Raw genomic sequence first — 24,990 nt, forward strand, 5'->3', positions numbered from 1 at the left:
TCGTCTCCAGAGGATCAGGGAGGTGATAACCCCATTTAGCTATAATACCGGTATGCTGGTATGCCAGTATTCCAGTATGCCAGTAATCGCCCTCATGACCTAATACTTTATGGCGAAGAATGGCTTACGGTTTATTTCATACGCTTTCAGCTTCAGATAAGCAAATTTATGGAATCACAGTTGATACAAACAATGATACGAATTCCAGAATGCTGAATAAATAATAATTAGGTTAATAAATAAATAAATAAATAAATAAAGTCTATGTACTATATGCTCACTTCTTCTGGTCTCTTTCTATAATGATGTCATGGATCAATTGGTTCGTCTCAAACGGGTTGTCAATGTACAAATTGTGCCCGCCCTCGCTAACCTTGTAGAAGCTAGTGATTTTGTTGTCCGTTTTGGAGTCTATTAATTCTACCAATTTCTCCCCCGCTTCGACATTCATGAAATCAAACTGTCCATACAACAAGTGGATATTGAATTCCGGTTTGTGAATGCCGTGCAAGAAGGCGTAGAATTTATCGTAAAGTGGCCACTTACTGACAGTCGAAGGTGTCAAGAGATTTTTAATGTAGATATCACTGTTCGAGCCGCTCGTAATCGAGTTGTAAAGGTACTCAATTATAAGCAATACCTCCTTTTTCGTTCCATATGCCAAATCGTTATTGCTAGTGAATAAATTAGCAGCTCCACCTTGCTTCTTGATGAACTTGTTGATTTTGAGTAGTTTGCCTAACCACATTCTGTAGTATTGTGAAACTCCCCAAGGACCTAACCATCTAAGGAAGCGAGGCACAAATGGAAGCCAGAAATACCAATTAAATACATGCTTTTGAGATAAAACTGGGATTCTAGTTAAGAATTTGTACGATGTTGGATCTAGGCTTGGCTTGAGTTTTGCAATTCCTTCGGCATCGTTAAAAGTATCATTTGTTACTGCCTGAACATGTCTTTCAACTCCAACTGGACTAAGCAAGATCAAATTCTTGAGGTTTTTAGGATATCTAACAGCATATGAACCGGACCAATATGCACCAAAGGAATGGCCAACTAAGTAGTCTATCTTATCCAAACCATAAGCAATTCTCCATTTTTCGATAGCTGAAGTGTAGAAATCATCAAGATCCTTCAATATTGGCGAATAGTGTTCTTGGTATTTCTTGAATTCTTCGACATTGACTTCGTATCCTTCTATCAACTTATAGTACTTATTATACAATTTCTTTGGATCTGTTGGTTGATCTGGATCGTTGAGTTTAATGGTAGGACATCTATAAAGTTTCCACTTGTTTGCCTCTACATTATCAATTCTGGGATTTGACGACAATCCAAACGTAATGTTGTCCAAGAAATGTACCAGGTAATTGTGGCTTTTATCACTCTTTAGCTTTTGAATAAGTTGAAAGTTTCGAGCAAAACACCCAAGTGAAGCTCCATAGCCATGAATGAATACCACATGTTTAGTGTCCAACAGAGGATCATTAACAATCTCAAAGTTGACCTCGTTTATGAAGTTTCCATCTTTGTCTATCTGAACTTTCTTGGATTGTCTATTGATACCGGAGTTTTCTTCAAGATCTGATGGTAACATCAACTCTACCAACTCATCTTGCAATTCCTTCAATCTGTTAGGTCGTATTGATCTTCTCCAGATTTTGTAACATTGCGAGAAGGGAATACTCTTCACTATAGACCGTGTCTCCTTGAAGTCCGGAGGAAGTACAAACGGAGTTTTCTGCCATAACAGAGATCTTGAAGTGAAAAATCTTGCTAAGATCCATTGCGACGATACTTTCGCCGGACTTGCTCGTGTTCTTAGCATTTTTCACGCAAGGAGGAAAACTATTACTTTATCCCACACTCGATCCGTGGGTCTGAATCGAATATGAGTATATCACTTCCTGACTCAATACCAAATGAAATACACCAATAATCTATTAGACATTTTATTATTACGGGCATCGCTGCACTCTCAGTACTTCCGGAACAAATGCGCCTTTACCGAGGTGCTAATTATTTTGCTAGTGCAATCCCGGATCAACCGTGTGCGGAACCGAAACTTTATAACGTGTCTTAAAAAGCATCAAGTCTGCAAAATATTTAAGAGGGTTTTCAAGTTGCAAAAATATGGATTATTAAATAAAGCTAGCATAGAAGTAAAATAAAATAGTATTTAGTTTTAATATCGTGGGAACGAATTAAGCATCGTAGGCCTTGTCATACTTTCCAGAAGTATACGCCACACTATCCATTTCGATGCCCTGGTGAACCACATGCCCCACCAATTCCTCTTCGAAGTCTTCAACATCAGCCCAAGTTTCGTGCCATCCCTTCTCGAACGCTCCGACCTCTGGAACACCATCAATGGGTGAAAGACGACAGGCGGCTCCATATACCAAGAAAGCAGAAATGAAGCCCATAAAGAAATTCAATTGGTAAATCTTGGTGGCTCCATCAGGAACATGATGGGTTCCAGTAGCACCCACGAACCCAACGATATTAGGTAAGATTCCAGCAATATAAGCAAGATAAGCTCTCCAGTTGATACCAAACTTGTTGTATCTGTAAGCCGTGTAAGCTCCAGTCTCACGGTCGGATAAGGCAAACAAGTGTGTAAGAATAAGGTAACCCCTTCTAACGTAGAAATAGTCACAGGCAACAACACCAGCAATCGAAGAAAGGAAAACAGAATAAGCCGATAAGTAGGTTGTAAATTTCGAGGAACTAGATGTCAACTTCCAAGGACAAATACAAAGTGCAATAGCTGCACAAAGGTAACCACCTCTTCTGATATTGATAAATCTTGGTAATAAAGCAGTAACATCTGTTCCAAAGGAAAGTGAGTTGGCAGAAATGTTGGTACCTAATTGAGCTAAGGCAAATGACAAACCAATCAAAAACACACCTGCTCTGTTACCAGGAGTGTACTCATCCAAGAATCTCCCTAAAACATCCAATGGAGACCAGTAGGTAGTTCCATACATTACTGTAGAGGCCGATGTGACCAAGATACCAATCAAGGATGTAAGTGAGAAACAGAAAGGAATGGAAATGGAGTACACCAAGTACTTCATGGTGAAAGAAGGCTTCGTGGCAAAACGAGAGAAATCAGGAGCATTGACAATTAAGGTAGCAAAGTTGGCCAAGGAGTTCATTGTGGATGCAACAAATGCCCATCCTAATGTGCTTCCCAGTACGGTAGCAGGTTGATGTAATACTGGACCACCACCACCTGCTTTGACTAAAGTCCAGATCAAGAAACCGATACCAGCAATAGGTGCTACCACAGCTTTCACCGTGAATAAATGTCTGATCTTATGTGGTGGGAACCAAATGAATGGCAAGGAAAATAACCAAAACAAGAAGAAACAGAGGAATTTGAAAGTCGATAAGTCTGGCTGACCAATACCATCGTGCATAGTCTTATCAAGATTCTGTCCAAAGATAGCACGTAACATGACCTCAAAACAAGGGCCAGCAACTGAACACTGAACAGCGTACCACACGGCAGACATAAAGACACGGTTGAAAATAGGCCAAAGGGAACCATAGATACCGAAAGAAGATCTGGCAGAAATTGGAAAGGAAATGTGGTACATGATACCAACTCTAGCACCAATGGAGACAAAGATACCTGTAATAGCATATCCTAACCAGACAGAGATCCATGTCTGCCACCAATTCATACCTCCCATCTGAATACCAGTAGCTGCAATTTGCCAAGTATTAATATTGAACGAATCGGCTATCCAAAAGAACACATAGTTGAACCATGACCATTGTCTTCTTTGTTCCTCAACTGGACGTAAATCGTGGTTATATAAGAACATCTGAGCTGTGGTCAAGTCACCTTTTGGTTGAACCTCTATTTTTTTGATAACCTTCTCCCAGAAGGTATCTGTCTTGATCACAGAAGAGTCTGTTTCATGGTCCACTTCGGAGACCACTGCGGTGACCTTATCTGACTTATCTTTGTCAACCTGAGGCAGCATTTTCGAGAAATTATCAATAGAGATTCTTGTTCAACTCTAGTATAAACTTTGGCTTAGTGAATGGAAAAGACCGTGTGCTCAAAAACTCTTTATTCCAAGTTCAATAGTGAAATTCCAATGGCTGCGAGAAAGCTATTGGCAAGGCCTTGTAGGCAAGTCTTGATTGGCAACTCTTTGATTATTGATTTCTGTTAAAAATTCTTGCCTTCTGGCGAAGCCTTTGGTTTATATTTATAACAAAGTTTCATCCATTTCTCGGCCCAGATCATCCTGGTCATACTTATCTAGATAAAGGAATTTTTCAATATCTTTTTCAATAATGAAAAGCAAGCTTGCAATCACAATATGTCACTGAAAATGCCACTGAATATTTTTTCAGTGGAGCGAGCGCCAGGGCTCGTAATGAAATCTAATCAGGAGCCCCAATGTTTAATTCCATTATTTATCTATGCAGTTGGTGGGGGGTATGAAGGTTGCTTGTGGGGATGGATTTCTTTTTTGCTATGGGATGGGATGTGATGTTATACAAGACCAACCATAGGAGAAGAAAACAAGTCTAGCAGTCTAGTTCCTAAGTGAAGAGCAATACCAGAAACCAATGGCTGTAGAGTCCTTTTTTTATTCAGACACTGAAGTCCAAAAAACAAATGCACGGCTGCTCTTCAACTTTCTCGATTCGGGTTCCGCTTTGCAGCTATTGGTGCGAACGACAATTATTTTTTCCCTATCATAGGCGTGCCTCCCAGCGTAGAAAAAGATATGCGAGGATTGGATAATAACTCTTCGTATGTAATACCAAATAGATATAGGGGACGCATAGAACCTGAGCAGCACAATCTAAGAACACTGCTGAGGACGCAACCATTCACAGTCCCGAGATCCAAAAACTACCACAATTCTTCGCCGAAAGCCCTCGATGGAAGCCTCATTAGCCAGTAGTTCTGGTCGACGTCGGACGCCGTTCCACTTTGGAAAGGGGTGGATTCTCTTATCGCAGCTTTTAATGTACTGGGAGTGCGCCTGTCTTGTCAGGATTTCCGTCGCCTCAGGAACAATTTTTCACCTGACTCACCAACTGTATCGATGTGAAATGTGGGAGGTGAAGAAATAAAAAATTCCCTTTATCGGCCACCGGGCATATCAGCTTCCTCGCGTAGGGGCTCAATTGGCTCTTCTAGGGACTTGAAGTTTCTTCAGGGTTTAGAAACATCACTTTTTAGAAGCGATACAGCCCTGGGCCCCTGTGTCAATTTGATTGTATGATCTTTCTCCACATCGGTTGTTTTATTGTTAATAACGGGCCGAATAGTTGCCCGTATAAATTAAAGTTTGAAGTCAACTGGAGGGTTTGTAGTCTGAAAGTGGAAAAATGATTACTTAAATCTACGACATGGTATCATTTACGGCCATATGTCAAATTAATGCGGTGATAGTCAAAACTCAACCGAGCGATAATGCACCTCCAGATCCATTTTATGAAATTTGGACTGGTCAAATAGTTATTAAAAACTAGAGAGGTTATCAATTTGTGTTACCAAGTGGTTGTTTGACACGGGTGCGGTTGTGGCATAGGGAGATGATAATAATCTGAGTTTTCGTATATCTACTGTATTTCTTTTGCTATCTCTAATTATAATTTGATTCATATCAAATTGATAGGTTTGGTACCAATTTAAATTGTCACACAATCAGCAAGATCATGATCTTCCCCCCAACCGATTGAATTAACGGGCCTTCTCAACGCATATTGCCTATCTGTCTATCTATCTATCTATCTAGTAAATCTCCTAGTATTAAAATTGCAAAAATTATTATATCAACTAGGTGCTCTTCTAGCAGCACTTCCAGCCCAAATTCCTGAAAAATCTTTTTACTTTCACAACCTCATTCTCACACTAGTAAGGTATTATTCTTCTTCCATCAATTCTATTTTGGATATTTTTGCAATATTACCGATTTTCATTGCTTTCACCAATTTAGCAAAAGAAAAGAAAAAGGTATTCGTTACATCCTTCCAGCAGCAGTTTAAACTATTCATATCTCTACACCAACTGCGTTAATAAAATCTCTTAGTCAGTTTCATCCTTTCATCCTTTCATCCTTTCATCCTTCTCCTTTCTATGTATTTATTAAATTGCGATATTCTTTACCCCATATTCTATAGTCTACAAAAAAAAAAAATTAAGCATAGACAATACCAACCGTCTACCTTCCATTCCCTCTCCTAGTCAATATCCCCATGGCTACCATGACTACCATGACTAACTCCATTCCCTCTCCTAGTCAACATCCCCATGACTACATTCATTAACCCCATAGTCAATATCACCATGACTACCATGACTACCATTACCAACTCCATTCCCTCTCCCAACCAACACCACCATCCCCACCCCACCACCATACATTCTCTCTATACACTCTCTATACACCTTCGGTGGCTGTGCAGGTTCTCTCTCCATCACGTGACCCCCTTCCCTTACTAACGGTTATTAAGCCTCCCACTTTACATCACGAACAGGTTCATTTGCAGTCTTTACCCTGGTTTAACGGCGGTATCAGTCGTGGTAAACCTGTGATTCTACTCGTGCTCAGCCCTGCTGGTGTGGTAGAAACTTGTTGCGCTGAAGACTGAACGGGTGGAATCTTGCAATCTACACACAAATCGGCTATATGGACATACCCAGTTCCTCATATCGAGGTAATGGAACGGTTTCACACGCCGCCGGTAGTAATAGCGTCCAGGCTGTGTCTTCTCGGTACGGATCAATATCAACAACAGGCTCGGGAAAGAAGATCGGAGTGGTGGATCCAAACGAATTCATCACCTATATCATTCTGGACTTCAATGCTGTACGGTACTTCCAGAAAGCATTCATTGCATCTGGTGAGTTCCATCTCTTAGAAGAATCCACGATTTCCGGCTTTGATATCTATCTAGTCGAACAATGGGTTAACGACCGGAAAATCGGCACAGTGATATCGACATTCACCGGTAATCCGTCATCGAAAGTGGCAGTTGTTCGGTTCACAATCATGAAGAAACAGTCTAAATACTATCCAGTACGGTTCCAGGAATACTTGAATGAGTTGATGTTGAATCACTCCAAAATTAAGCAAATGGACGAAAACAACCTAGCACAAACGGTTACCAACACTAGAGCAAGCGTGGGCGATATAAGTTTGTCCAATTCATCATTTAATGGAAGTTTGGCGTCATTATCAACTGCCGATTTTTCTACCAATGAGGTTTGTTTCGTGACAAACTTGAGTTCATTACCTTCGAATCTTAATTTGATTCCCATAGCACTGGGAGACCCAAGAACAATCGAAACTGCTTTCGTTATAAACTCAGACTTGAAAAAATTGCAATGTAGTGGTCGTTCTGTGTCCTTGGTAACAGATAAGATGTCCGATGCAAATGAAGACAAGTTCAGACAGATGTACAAGATCTACAATGTCAACATTCCGGTAAAATTTGCTATCAGAGAGCTTGTAAATGTTATCCAAATATGTTTATTCTACTTTGATTTGCTAGATCCCAAGTACTGTGACGGACTTCTCTGTAACAAGACAGAAGAAGCTATTTTGAACTGGTGGAATTTGATCGGCTTACCTCATTTCAACATTAAACCTAATCCAAAACAGGGAGTTTTGCCTTCAAGAACTGTAGCTGCTATAATAAGTTTGGTTCTCAGTATAAAGTTGAGATTGCAACTTATTGGAGGTTGTGATGTACCAAAAGATGCCTTCGACTTCGAGAACTTTATGCTTTCGATAGGGCAGTTCCAAAAGCAGTATAAGTTAGAAAAGAGACATAAACTAGATTTGGAGACTTTGAACAAGCTCTTCACTGTAACCAATGCCAAACTAATTCCCGACAAGAATGCCGCAAGCGGCACCAAGATCTACAATAGTCCAGAGAATATGTACGATCCTGAAGACAACTTTTTTGACTTGACTGCATCTTCATCCATTTCCACTAACGCAAGACTGAGTATTAACTCGCCTTCACAGTATAAGAAAAACAAGTATGGTATGGAATTCAAGAAATTGACCAACGTTGTTATGAATACTGTGCAAGATCGAATTACAGCCAAGGATGCAGATGACATGTCAATGTCAGCGACCAAATCAGGCGGTGGAGGAAGGATCAGAAATAGAATAGCCAAATTGGCTGATAATGTCACACCTTTAGACGTAGAGACGTTAGATCTAGAATTTCTCGTGAAGAATCACTTAAACGGAAAGACCTTATTCCGTTTGTTTCATGGAGTCAACAGTGCTGCGTCTGTTCCACTTCCAAATGGAGACAATTCTTCACAAGCACATACACATGTACACCATACACACAATCATACCCATCGTCATCGTAATGGACCCCTAGCAGACGATATAGCGAAGCAGTATACTTTCCTAAGTTTACGTGACAAACTCACACAGTCACAAAACCCTGGAACAACATCTATGACTGATATATCCCGTTACTCTCGTGGTTTGAGTAAGATGAAATTAGGACTTCAGAATAGAAGAAACTTATTGACTGCCTATAACGCCGCTTCCAAAAGACCGCAAGGGTTTACAGGGGCTTCGCAACTCGAGCATTTGAGACGTCCTTCAACAGATCTGAAAAAGATGTCGTTGATGTCCAACTCCATTGTTGATTCTTTACTTCAGATTCCAAGTGAAGTATCGTCATTTGATGGCCTTCAGAAACAGCCAAGTCCGTCCAGCATTAGTGGTGCTTGCGAACCAGTCGACGACGACGGGGCCCTTTGTGATAACCCATTGAAGACGTTCCTGAGAAATTTGAATAGGAGAAATTCGTATCCTTATCTCTTAAACTGTCATGAAGCAAACTTGAATTTACTAGTTTTGTCGAAGAAGGACAATGTAATTGATCCAGCTGTTGTTTGGAACTCTCATACCATCAGAAGAAGTTTGAGCTGCTCTGCAATTGATAACTGTATGTTCAAGAAACCCGATATTGCCTTTCAAACAATAGATATCTTCAGCGACAGGTACCTTCATAATATCAACAGCTTGATGAAGTATGACAATCTTAAGAAGCTATATGATACGGAATCAGTTCCTGAATCTTTAGGAATTGTGCCTAATGGCAACTTGATAAGAACTTACCAGGTATTGAATCTTGAGCTCAAGAAATTAGGCAACGTGCAGAATCAAATGAATATGAACAAATCAAGAGTGGTTGATGAAGACTTGATTGGAAACTTGAAGTATGATGTACATCAATTGAGTACAACAATTGACCGTTTGGTTTATGAAACGAGAATCGTGATTAAGAGAATCAACGAATTAGAAGAATATAGTAAGGATCTAGACATCAAGTTGAACGATCGAAGCAGAGGTAAAATGACCAAATTGATAGATACTTTAATTCACCTGCGTAAGTTTGAAGAAGTGTTTTCAAATGTTAGCGAAAGAAATGAAATCATTTCCAGATTGGGTGGTACGATAGAAGTTAATACGAAGGAAGTTCCTGAGAAGCAAAGTATCTTTGGGCACATGTTCAAGATGATTATTGTATTTTCATTCGAATTGGTCACCTATCTCTTCCATATTTTCAAATTTGATAGAGCACATATGAACTTGGATCGTATTAGGGATACTTGGGTAAAACTTGACCCGAACAGGGATATCATTAAGCTGGCTTACTCCATGATTGGACGGCAGCCTGCAAGGGATAGCGTGGCGTCTGTTGATGGCGTATCGGTGCTACAGAATAGAGACTCGCTTTAATAGGAAATATTTAAAAGGACATAATTCATTAATACATATATACATAATTTAGAAATCTGCCGTAGTGAGCCGTTGGTTAGAGTTGTTTTAATTGAGACTCGATAGAAGTTTCAAATCGGATGGTTCTATATCATTGGCTTCTTGTTCGTCATGAGCTCCTGGATCTTTAAATCGCTTCAAGATACTATTCAAGCTACCTACCAACGAATTCAAATCGTCCTGGTATTGTTTTGAAAGGAGCTTTTCCTCTGCCTTCGTTGTTGTTGAAGAAAACTCCTTGAGTGACTCTTGTATTCTATGGACTCCCGTATAAAGATCAAATAAGTTTGAGTCCAATTGGTCGATTGTGGGTTGTAATATGTTATCCATATAATTATCGAATCTTCGTTTAGCGAAGTCTTCTTCTTCCCTTCGTATGGCGTCCTTGGACTGAAGGTATTCTTTGACAGTTTCCACGATATCTTCATTCTGGTCGACTAGTTCGACCAACTTTTCACCGAGGAAATCGTGTTTCTGGACCTCCAATACCAAGGAGAGACGTTCTTTCTCGAGTAATTGAATCATTAGGTTCTCCTCGTCTTCGGGAGTCAATTCGGTGATCTTTTTGGAATCATCCAGGCCCGGTTGTGGTTGTGATAGCAGGTCGTATTGTTCGGAAGATACGAGATCTGTGGCTAGTTTCTGGAGCTTTGTTATGTGGTCCGAGGAGTCGGTTAGTTGGATTGTAAGGGAATGGAGAAGAGATGAGATTGATTGGATCTCGTCGAAGGACTTTTCCATGGTGGGGATGTTGTTGAGGTGAATTATAAAAGAAGTGGTAGAGTTGTGAAGTGGTGGAGATGGCTTCAGCAAGTTGAGTTTGGGATTAATAACAGTAAGGTGATGATGTTGTATGAAGAATGTAAAGGATACGAAGCGATCAAGTAACGTCGAGTATGTAACGTTACGTATATGAGGCTGAAGTACGATGATATGACGTATGATTGAGATGTGTTTGTTAAAATGACGATAGCTTGTAATGAGCGTTAAAGTCAAGTATGTGAAGTATGTGAAGTATGTTGATGTTGTAACGTCAAGTTATCAGTTGCTGTTAATATGTTGTGAAGTGTGCTGGGAATTGTGGTGTTAACTATGTCTTAAGTATGATGTTAACTATGTTTTGAGTATGATGTTAAGTATGATGCAACTAAATTGTTAACTAAATTGTTAGCTAAATTGTTAACTATGATGCTCACTATGTAATGGTGTTAGTTGTGTTTATGTAAACTGGGTTAACTACGTAAAATATCAACATTCATTGAGAGTAAGCAGTTACAGACTACTTACATAATGAACGGTCGGTACTGTATTAACAAAGATCTAGCAACAGGAGACCAGATCACATCAACAACGATACTGTACGAAAGAAGAAGAAGAAGACACGAGAGAGACAAAAGAATGAAGAAAGTGACTACCAGAAGTGGCAATGGAACCGGATCAAGTAATAAGGCTGCGAAAAAAGGAATGAAAGGAGGGAAGAGAGAAGAAGACTAATGAGAGTAATAAATTAGGAGGTATGTAAGTGATCTGAAGAGGAGTATATGATCTAACGAGGTGTATATTATCTAAAGAGGTATGTCAATGTGAAACTATCGTGTTAATAGGTTGTTGTATCAGAGCTTAGGAATAATGAACGTTGTACGGTAGCAGGTTGTTGTACTAGAGAATATAACTAACTAACGTAGTAAGAATTAACGGGTAGTATGTATACGTAGTACGGTAATACGTAGTTATACGTAGTACTATAAGACTTAGGAATAACAAGTACTAAGTAATGTGTAATAAACGTAATAGTGTAATACGTAGCTTAGCTTGTAGTACTGTAATATGTTGTAATACAGATTTTATAGTGGTTGTATGCATCGTAATATTCATTGTAATATTCGTCGTAATACGGTAGACACTGTAATAGACGTTATAGTACTACAGTACATAGTAATAGTTGTTTAATATACGTTGTGATAATATACATCGTAATGCGTTGTAATATACGTAATAGCTCTGTAATACGTAGCATTAAAAATTCTAATATGATTCATTTACAAGGTGTGTTATTTGAACGTAATATCGTAATATCGGTGAATGTCACTGTTGGGACAATTCATGTGAAAGTTGCTCTCCTCCATCTCGTCAACTTCCACAGCCAGCTTCTTTAGTTGTAAGCACTGCATTAGCATGAACTTTGTTAGTAGACATTGAACTACATTAGCTAAGAAAGGTTACAGACTTCTCCCCATTTACACTCATTTAAGACCTTCACTTCCACCTCACACTTGCAATACACCCATGGATCATCATTAACACTGACATCACTGAATCACCGACATCCAATTCTGTTGGTATTGTTGTTACCATTGTTACTTCAATGCGTGATGCTGCCTCTGTTCCACCGATGGAAGCCCTGTTCGTAGTGACGTCTCGCTGGAGATTATGAACGTTGTGAGACTGTCTCACTACACCACGGAATTCCTCGCTACAGAGGAACTACAGAGGAACCTCCCCTCGCTGAGCCACTAAAGTTCCCTCACTGCAACACTACCACTTTCATATTATCACAAGAGTAGGACAACAGAGTATTTCGTTGTTTACTCCCAGAATTGCTGAAGATTAGCGAATGTGAAAGAATATACTCTATGAGGTTCTTACATTCAACTGCTGCGTTGGTGAGTTCTTCTTCTATTTCTACTATATTATCTACTATTTTTTACTATTTTCGTTTACCAAGAATTGTCACCAGCACTTTCCACCGTCCCATTAAACGAAACAGGAAGAATAACAAATAGCAGCTTAACTCTTTGCGTACTCTCACTCACTGTCACTCTTATATTCATCCTCACGGGTACTTCCACTCTCTCACTAAACAAGTAGACAATTTCTCTGCCACAACTTCCTCTACACCATTAAAACCTCTAAACCAACTCGTACACCTACACCTACACACTTAAAAGCACTTCCTCTCGCTAAATTCACCTTCCTCTCCAGCTAAATTCCTAACTAACTTCTCTCACTAACTTCTCCCACTAAACTTCTCCCACTAAATTTCCTCACCAAACTTCGCTCCCACTAATACTTATTCCTCCCACTAATACTCACTCCTCCCACTAATATTTACTCCTCCCAGTAACTACCTCCTCACACTACCTTCCCTCACTACTTCTTCCTCCCACTAATTCTTCTTTCCCACCACTCTCTCCTACTAATTTTTCCCTCACTAACTTCTCATCCCACTAACTTCTCATCCCACTAACTTCTCATCCCACTAACTTCTCATCCCACTAACTTCTCATCCCACTAACTACCCTCACTATTTCTTCTCTCTCCCACTAATCCCCACCCACCGCCTCACCACCACCACCACCACATCCGGGTAACGCGCGCTTTCTCACTTTCTTAACACGTCCTTCAATCAAATCTTTAACCGCTAACATTAACCGCTTGACTTTTCAACCATGTTTATCTTCATTGCCGTGTCATTACAGGCCCCGATCCTTAGCATTGACCCCGTTTACAAGCACCAGCCGCTTCAAATCTATCCCAGCGTGATCTCTGTCCGCTTTCCGCCAGCTTTTTACCCCAAAATTCACCCCTTCATCCTCGACTCGGCATCATGGTCACAATCGGTAACGCCCACGACGACTTGATCCACGACGCTGTGTTGGACTACTACGGCAAGCGTTTGGCCACAAGCTCGTCCGACAAGACGATCAAAATCTTCGAAATAGAAGGAACCGAGAACTACAAGCTCGTGACTACTTTAACTGGCCACGAAGGCCCCGTTTGGCAGGTCTCTTGGGCTCATCCTAAATTCGGTTCTATATTGGCTTCCTGTTCTTTCGACGGTAAAGCCCTTATCTGGAAAGAACAACCAGAAACTCAACAATGGTCTATCATTGCCGCTCACAGCGTACACCAAGCCAGTGTCAACTCAGTCAGCTGGGCTCCACATGAATTGGGTGCCGTGTTATTGTGCACTTCCTCTGATGGCAAAGTATCAGTAGTAGACTTCAACGACGACGGCACCACATCGCATGTAATCTTCGATGCACACGCCATAGGCGCGAACTCCGCCTCCTGGGCCCCAATATCAACATCCTCCCCAAGCAGCAAGGATGCAGCTTCATTGAAGCAACAGCGTAGATTTGTCACTTGTGGTTCCGACAATTTGGCCAAGATCTGGAAATACGATGCCGTCAACAACACATACGTCGAGGAGGCCAAGTTAGAGGGCCACACCGACTGGGTTCGTGACGTCGCATGGTCTCCATCGATGTTGGTTCGTTCTTACATTGCCACTGCATCTCAAGATCGTACTGTGCAAATCTGGACACAAGATAAGAGTGGAAAGTGGCAGAGTCAGCTTTTGACAGAAGACAAGTTCCCAGATGTATGCTGGAGATGTTCATGGTCATTGTCAGGAAACATTTTGGCAGTTTCTGGCGGTGACAACAAGGTGAGTTTATGGAAGGAGAACCTTCAAGGCAAGTGGGAGTCTGCTGGTGAAGTTGACCAGTAGATCCAGCTCCTCCTCCCATTATAAGGTATCATGTAATGATCTTTTTCGGCTCACTGTGACATAGATAGTTACTAATTTGAAACTGATTCAGCACATGACATACCTATCACCAAAATCTTCATTTCTCTGTTTATGATATAATGCCATTCTCACCATTAACTAGAAGTATGTCTATTACAGTCTAATTTTGTACCATTAGTATCGTCTACGTATATATCGTTTATACTAACATTATTTTATACTATTTGACGTCTTTTCATCGCAATGAAGAATCTTGTAGACTTACAACTCGTTGATAGTTGCTTCGATGATCTTTTGGACATCCTTGGAAGCCTCGTTAGCAGCCTCCAAAACTTCCTCGTGACTTGCCATACCATCATCCAATGGTTTAGGATCTTCTGTAAGGGCACTGGGTGGCTTTTCACCGACACCAGCATTGGTGATCAAAGACAATGCCAACACTTTCAATCCAGAGTGACGAGCAACAATCACTTCTGGAACGGTGGACATACCGACAGCATCTCCTCCCATAGATCTGATCATTCTGACCTCAGCTCTACTTTCGAATGTAGGGCCAGCTGCAAAGAAATATGTACCCTCGTGGATGTTACGGACGATTCCAAGGTCCTTCTTGGCCTTAGTGTAGAACAACTTTCTCAAATCGAAATCGTAAGCATCGGAAAGAGGCTGGAATCTTGGTCCAAACTCAGCCAAATTAGGTCCTCTCAATGGGTGATATCCTGCCAAACCTGGGAAGTTTATATGGTCGTCAATAAGCATAAGATCACCTGGTTTGAATACTGGGTTGACACCTCCTGCGGCATTGGTGACTACTACCGTTGTAACGTCCAACTTTTTGGCCAAACGAACTGGTAAAGTGGTCTCTTGGAATGTGTAACCTTCGTAGAAATGCAAACGACCAACCATGCACATGACAGGGACCTTGTTGAATCCAATGAGTCCAAAGATCAACTTACCAGCATGCCCTGGGACTGTAGACACCTTGAATCCTGGAATTTCGGAGTAGGCGATTTCGATTTTGTCGTCGGGATGCAACACGTCTGCAATGCCTCCCAATCCAGATCCACAGATGATCATAACTCTTGGTTTCGTCAACTTCTCATTGGCTGCCAAAAGCGTTTTGACTTTTGTTGCAGCCTTTTCTATGACCTCGAGGTAATCTTGAGGAGGCGAGTTTTCAGCCATTTTCAGTGTGCTTTCGGCCATTTTTTTGAATGAATCTATAGATTTCTTGTTTTAGATCGGGCTTATATATATAGTTATAGTACTACTTTCACGCGTATCCAACAGTTGCTCCAACCACTACTACTATCTTATAGTTATATCTTATAACACTAACAAAAAGAAGAATATGCACAAATAGAAAAAGAAACTGGACCTGCTGCTGTATTTAACTGTATTTTCTGATCTCTTATCCGGATATTTATTATTCTTCGGACAAAGTGAAACCTTAACTATGAGGATTGCAGATGTTCTATAAAAAATACGATGCGTTGTAACCGCTGTGAATTACCGTCTCGGGTCGGTAATTGGTCACGTGATGTGATTTTGTATTGTGTACTTTTCTTCGTTTTTTTTTGCAGACAGTGCCCTTTTGGAACCATTGTATGGGGATGGGATAGTTGATTAAAGCAAGAGGGAGGTATGACAGGGATACGGGTTTAGTACTACAGAGGAGAGATTATCAAATTTTGGAGAAGAAGCTGAGTTGTTGTCATAAACCCAGCTTCAAGCATATAATTATAGTCGTTAGCCTTGAGCTTAAGCAATGGGTATATATACACTATAAACTATATACTATATACTATGTACATTATCACACTTGCAATATATTTACTATTCCTCTTGAGGCCACCAGTCCGGAGTGAAAATCTTCACACCAACAACCTTTTCCCCACCCTCTAAGCTAGGAATCTGGATCTTGAAGAGGTCAGTCTTCTCCGTTTCTGCCAAATTCATCAACACAAATGCCAAGTTATCCTGTATGGAGAGAATCTTTCCACTTGAAGTCTTCCTCCGGCGTACCGGTTTGGACTCTGCAAAAGGAGAGGAGCCGAACGGGTTCTGGACGGCATTGGAGGCATTGGACAAAGAGTCCTCTGTCTCCTCGGCCAGTTCCACCAATGGAGACAAGTCGAGTTTGCGGAGACACGACTGGTTAGCAAGTTTAAGATCCGCAATGACGGGGTCTGCTGAATCAATGCTGATATGACCCTGGGCCAGAATGCCTTCTATGGCTTCATCGCTGACGTTAAAAAGTTGAGCTGGCATGACTCTCTTACGTATGACTCCATTATTGAATGTTCTTATAGTCAATTCTTGGCCCACGTAGCATCCTTTCTCCAATGATAAGCCGTTAATGTAGTCCAAATTGGATTCAAAGGGTAACAAAGAGGTGTCTTTGGAAACATCTTGAATCTCGAACACTCCGTTCACATATCTTCTTTTATTTATTACTTCCTCTGATGTCATTGCTGTAGGGAAGCTCAGTCTGAAGCTTTCTGAGAAAAGTGAGTTTGTGGAGATGGTCTCTTCACTATCACTATCTTGCGATAAGGGCTTATTCGTAAGCAACTTAAATCCAAAATTGGGAATTCTATTATCAATTGCAAATCCAACAATGCTTGACGCTATTTTGCTGTTGAATAGTATCTCGTCTTTAATGAATGAATTGGCATTTTGTAAGGCTCCTACGGGATCCAATGACATAAAGTACTTGCCTTGTACTTCTTCTAAGAACTGGTCGAATTCTAACGTATCACTGTAGTAGTAGTATGAATATATCGACTCTTGGCGCAGTATTTTTACCTTTGCACTGAGTTTATGTAATTTAAGCAACGACTCAAGCGTAGAAACGCTCTTGGTGTCGACTTCCACTAGGAAACTGGGCTTTTTTATCACTTCGTCAAACGAATTATTGAAGTTGTGGAATGGATTAGAGTACAAGAAGCAATCGCTGGTGACTCTACCCTTAGAATTGAGGAACATTGAGTTGATTCCGTCTCTTCCAATCAAGATCTCGTTTTCTGGATCATAGATATCCTCGTGCATCAAGCCCCAGTTTTCATGGATATCTATGATCTCAGCTAGATTTGCATGTTTGTCTTCCTTGTCACTGATAGTATGTTGCTTCTTCTTAACTACATTGGGCAACAACCTTGACGTAATGAGCCCGTTTAAAAACTTGGTAGCATCCTTACCGGTTACCAGGAGTATTCCCTTGGACAACGGAGCAATCCCAGCTATAGGAAGTGGCATTGGTCTGGTCCTTTTATCAATTGCTACAACTGCTTAGAAATGGTTCTCTTCTCGGATCCGAAAACAGAAATTTAAATGTCAAAATGTTTGGTATGCAGGAAATTTGCAGCCTATTGATTTGGTGGATGGGTGGTGGTTATTGGGTTATTGGGTTATTGGGTGGTGGATGGGTGGTTGGTTGAAGGATGGGTAGTAGGGAGGGAGGGTGGTGAGTGAGAGGGATACGAGTGGGTGGGGTGAATTGCAGGTGAATTACACAGAAAAGTTTTTGCTTAGTTTTTAGCAGAAGTTAAGATGTATAAGGGGGAAAAGGGCTGCTGAGGGAGTACTGCTGATGGGCTGCTGGATGGCTACTGATAAGGGCTACCAAAGGTTACTAAGGGCTACTAAAGGACTGGGGGAAAAGATGGCTGCTGAGGGAGCTACTGGCTATTTAGTGCTACTGAGAGAGTTACAGCATAATATGACAACCAAGAATGAAAGTCCGGGCATGCCCCTACAGAAGAAGCAATAAACGAATATGATCTGTGGTGGTAAGAAGCCAAGAAAGGAAGTTTCAATTCTCTGTGACTTCTACTAAGCACTTTCATAGAAAGCACAAACAAACAAGGGTGAATGAATAAGAATGTACATTACGGAATTCCCTCATCGGCGCATTAAAGTTTGGACTCTGAAGGTACAATAATACGTCCATTGATAAAGTTAAACAAGAATAAATAAGAGGTGACTATATAAAATAAATAAGAACGACGACTAATCGAATTTTGAAATATCCAACTGTCTTCCGATGGTACTTCTTGACTTAATGTCGATTGCTGTTGGGCCCTCTGCTGAATCCTCTGCTGAGACAGAACCCTCTTTTTTAATGTCCGGAGAAGGTAAAGTGTCTTCGCTATGAGAGATTTTGTCTCTGATACGTTCTGAAATAGAGAGCTTCTCCTTAAGATCATTAGTGGCAAATGCATGAGCCATCGATAACTTGTGTAAGTTTGTAGCAGAATGGTGTCTTGAATTGAGAGTAGAACTCAAATTGGAATGACTGTTCAAAATAGACTCATTTCTCGAAAGCTCGTCAGATCTCGAATCCAACTCACCAAAATCAAAGTAAGCATAACCTCCCAATAAATCGAAATCATTACCGCTATCGCTTTCTATAGAATCAGATCTGGAGTGTGACCTAGAGTCAGCATGGATAACGACATTGTCATATGGAATCGTCTCATAGCTATCAATTGTCAAAGGAATTGGATGTTTCTTCAGAGGTAAATCGAGTTCAATGTTTTTCAATTCATGTTCAATTCTCAATCTCTGTAATTCAGCTTTCCTCGATTCGCTGTCATTGATGTCAAGTAAGAAGTTCGATCTCTGCTTTAACATATTCTTCATATCCATAATCACACGATTGAAGGTATCTAAGAATCTGTCCGTTTGTCTGTATTTAGAACAAACTGTGATCAATACCTTGTCGGTGTGAATGATGTAACCAATACCATATCCCTGATCAATAGCAGGAGGGATTCCAAAGAGCAGCAATGCGGGATTACCACAATTAGAAATTAACAATTCCGGGGATACCAACTTCTCGATGATTGGATTACAAAGTAATGGAATATCCAAATTCATCTTGGCCATTTCTGGAAGAGGCTCCAATTTGGTGTTCAATTGATTCAATTTCTTCACGGAATTAGGGTTCTTTATCACTTGGATTAAGGACATGAAATGTCTTTCGAATCCCTTACCAACCATGGCTTCTTTATATTGCTTGGTATGAAGCTCACTACACCTCTTGAAGCTCTCCCATTTGTCCAGAGGACTGGCATTGGTGATGTATAACTTAACTAAATTCGAAATAGAGTCGTTCTGAACAGCCACTAACTCCGTTCTTGAATCTCTAAACTTTCTTGTAGTGATAGGCTCCAAAGTGTTTGCCATTCTTCCGTACAAAGTGTAGTTAGTGATCTGAAAGCAAATTTGAAGAATTGAATCAACAGAAAGGTTGAATTTAGTAATCAAATGAGAGTCTAACTTGACATTGAGAGTTCTGTACTCATGTTGGTTAATCAAATCAGCCAATCTTGTTTCCGACAAGTGGATCAAGTTCTGCAACTCCGGAGTCTTCTTGAAAATGATCTTCAGCTTCTCGGGCTTTATGTTATTGCCATTCGATGACACGAAAGTGATTTTGTTGTCAAATAGAGTGTATTCCGAGCCGTTGATGTTTTTGGCCAACTTAAGAACCGAATCTGTGAAGATATCACTTATAAATCTCAAGATAGCAGTACTATCCATAGAAGTGGATTCCCATACAATACCAGCGACGGAGTTCTTGGTAACGATCAATTGCAATTTGTCGTACCATCTAGAAGTACACGAACCGATTTGAACATTTTGTTCAGACAACTCAGAGGAACCGTGACAGATGACTGCAGTTTTCTCTTGGTCATTTGCTGGTGAGTTACCGTCTAAAACGAGAACGAACAAAGCATTGTCAATGAGTTCCAAAGTCTCAGGGTTATTTCTTCCCAATTCGATACGTGCCAATTTCCAGTGTTTCAATGATTGCGTTGTGACCGTACCAATGGAGTTGTTAATAGATTCGATGTGGTCGACCTTCTCCAGGACATCGATGATGTTCTGCAAAATCAATGACAATTCATGGTCACTGAACCAAATTTTGTGCTTAGACTTCGTTTCCTCGTATTCCTGTTCCGTGAATGGAGTGATTACTTCCAAGGAATAGTACTGGTTATTGCAGATAATGACAATGTGTCTGGAATCGTTAATGTTCTTATACTTCTTTATGGAAACATGGTGATTGTGGTCATCGTCGAGAGAAGCAGGGATTCTTGTAGTTCCGAACAAGTTTAAGTAGCACTTCATGGTTAACGGATTGTTGTTCTTCGGGGTGTAGTCCGGCTTTAAGGTTTCATTACGAAGGGAAATGATGAACTTGAGGGAAGAATTGATCAAATTGGCTGCTCTCTGGGCTTGGTTTGGTGGGTTCAATGTCTTTGAGTATGGGTCTTCCTCCAAGATTAAATAAGGGTTTCTTGGAAGGATATCGCCTCTCAACTCTCCATAGATGGCAGGAGCCGATTCGTTGTTAATCGTATTCCAGTAACAGGTCTGAGTAGGGTTCTCTGACGCTGCTATCAAATGCTGTTGGATCAAGTTGATCAAGTCATTGGAGACAAAGTCCGATGCCTCGATCAAGAGTTCGTTGTACTCCTCGTAGCTCATTAATGGCTTGAGTGCTGCCAACAACTGCTGGGTTGTGGCCGCCAATGGAGGAACGGACAACCGGGGCAACAGGTCCTCATTCTCGTAGGTGTAGTACGACATTGGGGTTAGGTTAGGAAGATGTATTTTGGTGGACTATGATATAGTTTGTTAGGAGTATTGTGTTTTGAAGCTGCTCCTGGTCAACCTTTGCTATGCAAATAGCTATGACAAGTACTTGATGAAATTAATAGAAAGTAAAAAAAAACCAAGTAGAATGATCAACACTTTCAATGACTTTCAATACTATTATCAACACACTCAAGACTATCAATGAATATCAACACTCTCAAAGATTATCAATGACTATCAAATCCTCCAAAAAACTACAAATAAACCTGATATCTCACTCTATATATATAGTATATATATATAAGGAAAACGACTTAGGGAACGAGAACTCCGAGCAAATTTATATCCTATTCTCTCCTAATTTCCTATAATATCCTAAAATATCCTATAATAACCAATCCTTTCGATTATTATCGCCTCTTCGATGTTAAAAAAAAAAAGTGGTACGTACCAATTAACCATAGAAAACTATAAAAAAAACTATAAATTGCAGATCGCCAGAGAAATCACGAAAATGTGGGGTCATTTTTTGGGTTTGGTGGAGATGAAGTTCTATGTAAAGGAGAAGTGTCCAAATCGAACCAACGTTTCTGTTGCTCCGAGAAGAGTAGAAAAAAAGCTCGGGGAGATAAGGTTGTATAGAGAGAGAAAGACGGTGTGAGAGTGTGAAAGAGTGTGGGGAGGAAATTGTGGTGGAGGATGAGAGGAGAAGGATAATAATTGAGCAGTTTAAGACAGACTACTTGGTTCGACGTCGGTCGGTATAAAACGCTGAACATGAAAGGTGCCAATGTTCATGTTCATGTTCATTTGTTGAACTGCTCAACCTTAATAGTTCTTAACTAACCTAACTAACCTAACTAACCTGGAGGTGGGGGGCTCTAGTGGGGCTTAAATGAATGGTGTTAAGAGAAAAACTGCATGCTGTAGTTTCTTGGTAAGTGTGGAGTAACAACATCCACCCAATAATATTCGACATAAATTAGGACCCCGAAAATTAATAATGGGGCCGGAGTCCGAGTTTTCTGTTGTCCCAAAGACAAAGACGCTATCCGAGATCCACAGAGTGGCTGTTGTTTCCTTTAGTCCTGTAAAGGGCTTGTTTTTCCATCACGTCGATGGTTTTTCTTGTCGTCAATTTGATCATTGGGTAGAAGAGACTCGGAGTCCGCTTCGTCGGAGTATCGGAGACCTGAATGCCCTGCACATAGAGTTTTTCTCCGGTGCGTGCAGGCACTAAGTGGATCACGTGATTATGAATTTTCTTGTACTATAATTGCCCAAATGGTATCTGATACCATCTATTTGTGAATACCCGTACCGCAACATTGTTTCAGTCTATCTAATATAATGAATAAAGAAAGAAATGGTAGTTATCATGCAGTTCATTGCAGCAGAGATTAACATTAAAAGCAACTCCTACAATGATACTTTAGACGACTTTATCTTCTTCCTCTAAATTACTATGTTTTTCAGCTCAATTTATAGCAAAAACATTACTGAGAGAGATACCAGAACTGGAATATCCAAATAAATGCACAATTATTTGCAACTGTAGGTTGTGATTGCGAGAAAGCCACATGAGTTCTTCTCGATACCCATCTCCTAAAATTCAGTGCAACGACACAACAGGAGGAAGACTTCACAGAAATCTCCCGCACTTCTCTTGGAGTAGGCACCAACCCAGTTTTCCTATACTTGTATATATCACCGATGCATTGTTATCGGCTCAATTCAAACCCATGGGAAGTGCCACATTCATAAGGCGATATCTTCTTCCACTTGATCACAAAATCAAACGTACGGACTTACGTATGTCCTATTTGAAGCGTTTTTACGAGAATCCCATGCCAGAAGACATTGAGCTGGAAGCTTATATCCAAGATTACTTCAATTCAGAGATTAAGCCTCCGATCAATTCTTTGTATAAGAAAATAGATACTACCAGCAATTTTGGTTTAATGAGGTTTTTTGCTCCGCTTACTGATTCTGTAATCGTGGAGCTGGATGTAGTGCATATTTGGGGTTGCAAAAATCCTCCAGCACGCCTGTATCCTGAAATGTGTTTTGCAATTGGAGACTACAACAGGCTGAACTATAAGTTGAATGAAGGGTTTGAGCGAATGATGGAGCTTATCCGCAATTATCAACAAAATCCAGCAGATGCAAATCAGCTTTTTTTTCCATCAAGATTGTGGACTTCAGCTGTTTGTTTTACTTTGCTTTTGAGAAAATATCTTTATCAAGCCATGATCTGTGGCACAAATAGAGTCTTTCTCTCTGACCATAATACTTTTTCAGGTTTTTTTGAATATAATTTCAACGAAAATGGTATTATGAATATTGAATACTATATAATAGGCAATCCAGAGACTGTTTCTGATGGAATCACGTTAAGGTCAGCAATTGCTGGTTTTTTTTTTCAACACAACAGATAAAGCAAAGAAAATTACGAATCGTACATGAGAGAGCAAAACAAGCTATGCTGTTAGCTGGTAGGATTGATAGACTTGATAATGTTGGTCTCAAATGTTCTTGGTCGTTGGATCCATCTTGGAAGCCGTCTTCTTCTTCTTCTTCTTCTTCGAAGGGTCAATATATCCCAACCGTGCCGACCATTGTCCAAGATAACGGTAGATGGAACGTCGAACGTGACATTTTCGGCAGTACGTTGTGTAGAGTTGAATATAATGCTGCGACGAATTTCCCTACATTGGAATTAACTCCAGTAGTATTTGTCAAAAAGTATTACTACGACAGATCATGGTGGAAAGAAAACAATGGGTTTGCACTTCATGAAGTTCCGGAGAGAGATGCCTACTATAATATATTTTTCAATGAATTAAAGATCAACCACACAATCGCAGAATCCCAATATGCTTCCAATTTTCCCAAAATCCTTTGTTCGGGCTATTGGAATGGTCTTGGTGATCATCTTGTGCACATATTTGAGTACCTTGGACAGGAAATGCCAGAGCAGGAATGAGATAAATACTAAGTCTATCAGGTCATAAAGGATAGACTCAAGGAAATCCATCTGTTGGGGATTTCGCATAATGATATTAGAATTCCTAACATACATGTTTCGGTATCTGGAAAGGTGTCGTTAATTGATTTTGGATTGTCAGACTTCACTAATGATCAAGGTCGGATGAGGAAGGACTTTGAAGATCTTGAGTTCATATTTGGTTTCAATGGTGCTGAAGACGACAACGACATAGAAAAGCAATCCCCTACATGGAGGAAGAGAATCAAATCGAGAAATACGAAAAGAGTATTTAAGTGATGGAACAAGGATTTGAGCATGCTCCTCCGCCTTCCCAGGATTCAAGAACAACAGCATCAGCGGACGGTGACGATCTGAGAATGTAAAGACTAAGAGAGAGACTACCAAGAAGACGATTTCAGGTGTAGTTTTGGTACAATAATGAGGTTAAAATAGCCGTAATAAGTACTTTTTGATGTTCTATTGGCATTGTATCGTAGCAACAGCCCGGGTAGAGCATTTCTCATACCACTATGGATAGCGAATATATACGTAGTATATATATTAGAATTGGATATTATAATCCTGTCGACTGAATATAACAGTTTTCCGTTGTTGGTTTGAATATTTCAGGGGGTATACTTGGAAACAATTCCGGCACTCGTATTAAAATTTTTGACCAGATGGTGTGAAATAATTCCAGTCATTAATTTGAATGAATAGTTAAAGCACTGTACCAACCATCAAGTACCAATCTTCTTAGCACCAACGCTTTACAAAAAAAGAATTCCGATACCGGGAGTCGAACCCGGGTCTGCTCGGTGAAAGCGAACCGTGCTAGCCGTTACACTATATCGGAAGTATTGTTGAAAGCTAAACTGCAGGGAATTTCTAACATCTCTTAAAATCATGTGATTTAAATATTTAAATGTGACTTTTATCACGTTTTTATATAGTTCAGACTGGTTTTGCAACATGTTACTAAATCAATCTAGAATGATACCATTATCTTCCAGCGTAACGTTTTCCTTACTTGTAACTGTCTACATTATCCAAATGAG

At 40.3% G+C, this 24,990-nt stretch overlaps 9 protein-coding genes and 1 non-coding gene across 10 annotated transcripts; 3 read left to right on the plus strand and 7 right to left on the minus strand. All coding sequences in view use genetic code 12, as the record gives it.

Annotated features, from left to right (window-relative positions):
- Positions 1 to 240: 240 nt before the first annotated feature.
- Positions 241 to 2,113, minus strand: RJT20DRAFT_129965 (uncharacterized protein). Its single transcript, XM_064917628.1, has one exon. The coding sequence runs from the start codon at positions 1,826 to 1,828 to the stop codon at positions 278 to 280; it is 1,551 nt and encodes a 516-aa protein (XP_064773315.1). The 5' UTR covers positions 1,829 to 2,113; the 3' UTR covers positions 241 to 277.
- A 22-nt stretch (positions 2,114 to 2,135) lies between these two features.
- On the minus strand, positions 2,136 to 4,240 carry DAL4 (allantoin permease). The gene has a single exon (XM_064917629.1). It carries the CDS (start codon positions 3,996 to 3,998, stop codon positions 2,205 to 2,207), a length of 1,794 nt encoding a protein of 597 aa, XP_064773316.1. The 5' UTR covers positions 3,999 to 4,240; the 3' UTR covers positions 2,136 to 2,204.
- Positions 4,241 to 6,546: 2,306 nt separating this feature from the next.
- Positions 6,547 to 9,806, plus strand: RJT20DRAFT_129967 (uncharacterized protein). Its single transcript, XM_064917630.1, has one exon. The coding sequence runs from the start codon at positions 6,672 to 6,674 to the stop codon at positions 9,759 to 9,761; it is 3,090 nt and encodes a 1,029-aa protein (XP_064773317.1). The 5' UTR covers positions 6,547 to 6,671; the 3' UTR covers positions 9,762 to 9,806.
- A 5-nt stretch (positions 9,807 to 9,811) lies between these two features.
- Positions 9,812 to 10,816, minus strand: RJT20DRAFT_55683 (uncharacterized protein). Its single transcript, XM_064920679.1, has one exon. It carries the CDS (start codon positions 10,539 to 10,541, stop codon positions 9,849 to 9,851), a length of 693 nt encoding a protein of 230 aa, XP_064773318.1. The 5' UTR covers positions 10,542 to 10,816; the 3' UTR covers positions 9,812 to 9,848.
- A 2,179-nt stretch (positions 10,817 to 12,995) lies between these two features.
- SEC13 (GTPase-activating protein) lies at positions 12,996 to 14,454 on the plus strand. The gene has a single exon (XM_064920680.1). It carries the CDS (start codon positions 13,408 to 13,410, stop codon positions 14,311 to 14,313), a length of 906 nt encoding a protein of 301 aa, XP_064773319.1. The 5' UTR covers positions 12,996 to 13,407; the 3' UTR covers positions 14,314 to 14,454.
- Positions 14,455 to 14,527: 73 nt separating this feature from the next.
- PNP1 (purine-nucleoside phosphorylase) lies at positions 14,528 to 15,751 on the minus strand. Its single transcript, XM_064917631.1, has one exon. It carries the CDS (start codon positions 15,538 to 15,540, stop codon positions 14,596 to 14,598), a length of 945 nt encoding a protein of 314 aa, XP_064773320.1. The 5' UTR covers positions 15,541 to 15,751; the 3' UTR covers positions 14,528 to 14,595.
- A 63-nt stretch (positions 15,752 to 15,814) lies between these two features.
- On the minus strand, positions 15,815 to 17,606 carry RJT20DRAFT_129974 (uncharacterized protein). Its single transcript, XM_064917632.1, has one exon. The coding sequence runs from the start codon at positions 17,590 to 17,592 to the stop codon at positions 16,171 to 16,173; it is 1,422 nt and encodes a 473-aa protein (XP_064773321.1). The 5' UTR covers positions 17,593 to 17,606; the 3' UTR covers positions 15,815 to 16,170.
- A 440-nt stretch (positions 17,607 to 18,046) lies between these two features.
- Positions 18,047 to 21,387, minus strand: CTN3 (carnitine O-acetyltransferase). The gene has a single exon (XM_064917633.1). The coding sequence runs from the start codon at positions 20,932 to 20,934 to the stop codon at positions 18,346 to 18,348; it is 2,589 nt and encodes an 862-aa protein (XP_064773322.1). The 5' UTR covers positions 20,935 to 21,387; the 3' UTR covers positions 18,047 to 18,345.
- A 1,370-nt stretch (positions 21,388 to 22,757) lies between these two features.
- Positions 22,758 to 23,929, plus strand: RJT20DRAFT_136390 (uncharacterized protein; the record flags this gene model as incomplete). Its single annotated transcript, XM_064918470.1, has 3 exons — positions 22,758 to 23,341; positions 23,443 to 23,609; positions 23,673 to 23,929. The coding sequence occupies 3 exons, from the start codon at positions 22,758 to 22,760 to the stop codon at positions 23,927 to 23,929; spliced, it is 1,008 nt and encodes a 335-aa protein (XP_064773323.1).
- Positions 23,930 to 24,716: 787 nt separating this feature from the next.
- Positions 24,717 to 24,788, minus strand: RJT20DRAFT_t115. Its single transcript has one exon. It is a non-coding gene; the product is annotated as a tRNA-Glu (tRNA).
- Positions 24,789 to 24,990: the final 202 nt, after the last annotated feature.

Source organism: Scheffersomyces xylosifermentans (genome assembly GCF_036884685.1).
Source record: "Scheffersomyces xylosifermentans strain CBS 12540 chromosome Unknown RJT20scaffold_6, whole genome shotgun sequence".
In the NCBI taxonomy this organism is placed as follows: Eukaryota; Fungi; Ascomycota; class Pichiomycetes; order Serinales; family Debaryomycetaceae; genus Scheffersomyces; species Scheffersomyces xylosifermentans.